At 50.5% G+C, this 1,633-nt stretch overlaps 1 protein-coding gene across 1 annotated transcript in view; it reads right to left on the reverse strand.

Moving 5' to 3' along the window:
- Positions 1 to 105, reverse strand: part of LOC107296727 (major histocompatibility complex class I-related gene protein-like) — a 9,951-nt gene extending 9,846 nt beyond the window's left edge. The window contains exon 1 of the mRNA XM_015826079.1: positions 33 to 105. Coding sequence (XP_015681565.1) covers positions 33 to 105 — 73 coding nt within the window. The remainder of the gene's footprint in view (positions 1 to 32) is intronic.
- Positions 106 to 1,633: the final 1,528 nt, after the last annotated feature.

Raw genomic sequence — 1,633 nt, forward strand, 5'->3', positions numbered from 1 at the left:
CCCCCCCGTGGCAAATCCTTCCAGGAACTCACCGCAGAAGACCCCCCGCACGGAGACCCCCAGCACCGCTCCCAGGAGCAAGAGGGGCGTCCGAGGCAGCCCCATCGCCCTCCAGCCACGCGCGCGCCTTTGACATCCGCAATCCAAGACGCCAGGTCAACTCCAGCCAGAAAGCGCAAGAAGTCCAGCTCAGGAAAGCCCCGCCCCTTTTGCTCCCGCCCCGCCCCTCGAGCTCCAGAGCGAGGAGCCTCCGGGGCCGAAGTTCTCTACCCCCCCCCCGGTCCAAAGGATGCAGATCTGCGAAGGGAGAGAGGAAACTGCGCCCGCTCTTTGTCTGTCTTCCCACCCGCCCAGGAAAGGGGGAGCGGGGTCCCGGCTAGATGCGGCCCGCGACACACAGCGATCCCCTTTATCGCTTGTGCCCCGGCCTGTGTGGTTCCTCTGGGCCACGTAGGTGTGCGTGTGTGGGCATAAGCGTCATTTATTTATTTTGTCATGTTTGTGCAGTGTATATTGGAGGTGGTGACCCTTTGAGAGCTGTATGCAAGGAAATCTCATTTTAATGGATGCTAATTAGTGTTTGTTTAAAGTGACAATAAAGTTATTCTATTTTATCCTATCCTATCCTATCCTATCCTATCCTATCCTATCCTATCCTATACTATACTATACTATACTATTCCATTCCATTATCCTATCCTATCCTATCCTATCCCATCCCATCCCCCTATCCTATCCCATCCTATCTTATCCTATCCCATCCCATCCATCCCATTCCATTCCACTCCACTACCCTACCCTATCCTATCCTATCCCATTCCATTCTATTCCCCTATCTTATCCCATCCCATCCATCCCATCCCATTCCCCTATCCTATCCTATCCTATCCTATCCTATCCTATCTTGTCCTATCCCATCCCATCCCATTCCCCTATCCTATCCTATCTTATCCCATCCCATCCCATCCCATCCCATCCCCCCATCCCATCCCATCCCATCCCACTCTACTCTACTCTACTCTACTCTACTTACTCTACTCTACTCTACTCTACTCTACTCTACTCTACTCTACTCTACTCTACTCTACTCTATCCCCTGCCAAGTTTAGCATGCAAACAGGTTATGCGTATTGTGGGAATACAACCACAGCGATGTCCTCCTTGCTCATTCATCTTCCGGACACCTCCCTCCCCCCGCCCGAAACATACACCCACCAACCCGTTGTGCCTCCTGCAGACTGGTGGATTTTTTGTTTTTTTGTTTTTTTGCAGAAGATGATTGTATCTTCCTGGTGCAGCTTTATTTCTCATTTTCTCTGAAGAGTCTGAACAAGGTCATATTTAATGAAGGGATTCTATGAGTGGACAATGGGAATTTTATCCAGGAGATCAGAGATACAAGAACTCCACATTTTTTATGGGATAATCCCTTCCTGTAGAAAACCGAGACCTGAGTCTCCCGGCTTGGTTTCAGACCTCGTCCGGGGGCTGATTCTTGAGTTGTCACGGACTCTCATGGTAAAGAAAAGACAGACACAAGGCTGCCTCGGATGAGAGTCGAGAGAGAAGAAGTCCAGAGAGCAAAAGGAAAAGTGGAGTCTCTCCCTCCCAGGCTCTCCTTTATTAGCATACA

This window comes from Protobothrops mucrosquamatus, unplaced genomic scaffold (genome assembly GCF_001527695.2).
Source record: "Protobothrops mucrosquamatus isolate PMUCROS unplaced genomic scaffold, P.Mucros_1.0 scaffold2949, whole genome shotgun sequence".
Classification (NCBI taxonomy): domain Eukaryota; kingdom Metazoa; phylum Chordata; class Lepidosauria; order Squamata; family Viperidae; genus Protobothrops; species Protobothrops mucrosquamatus.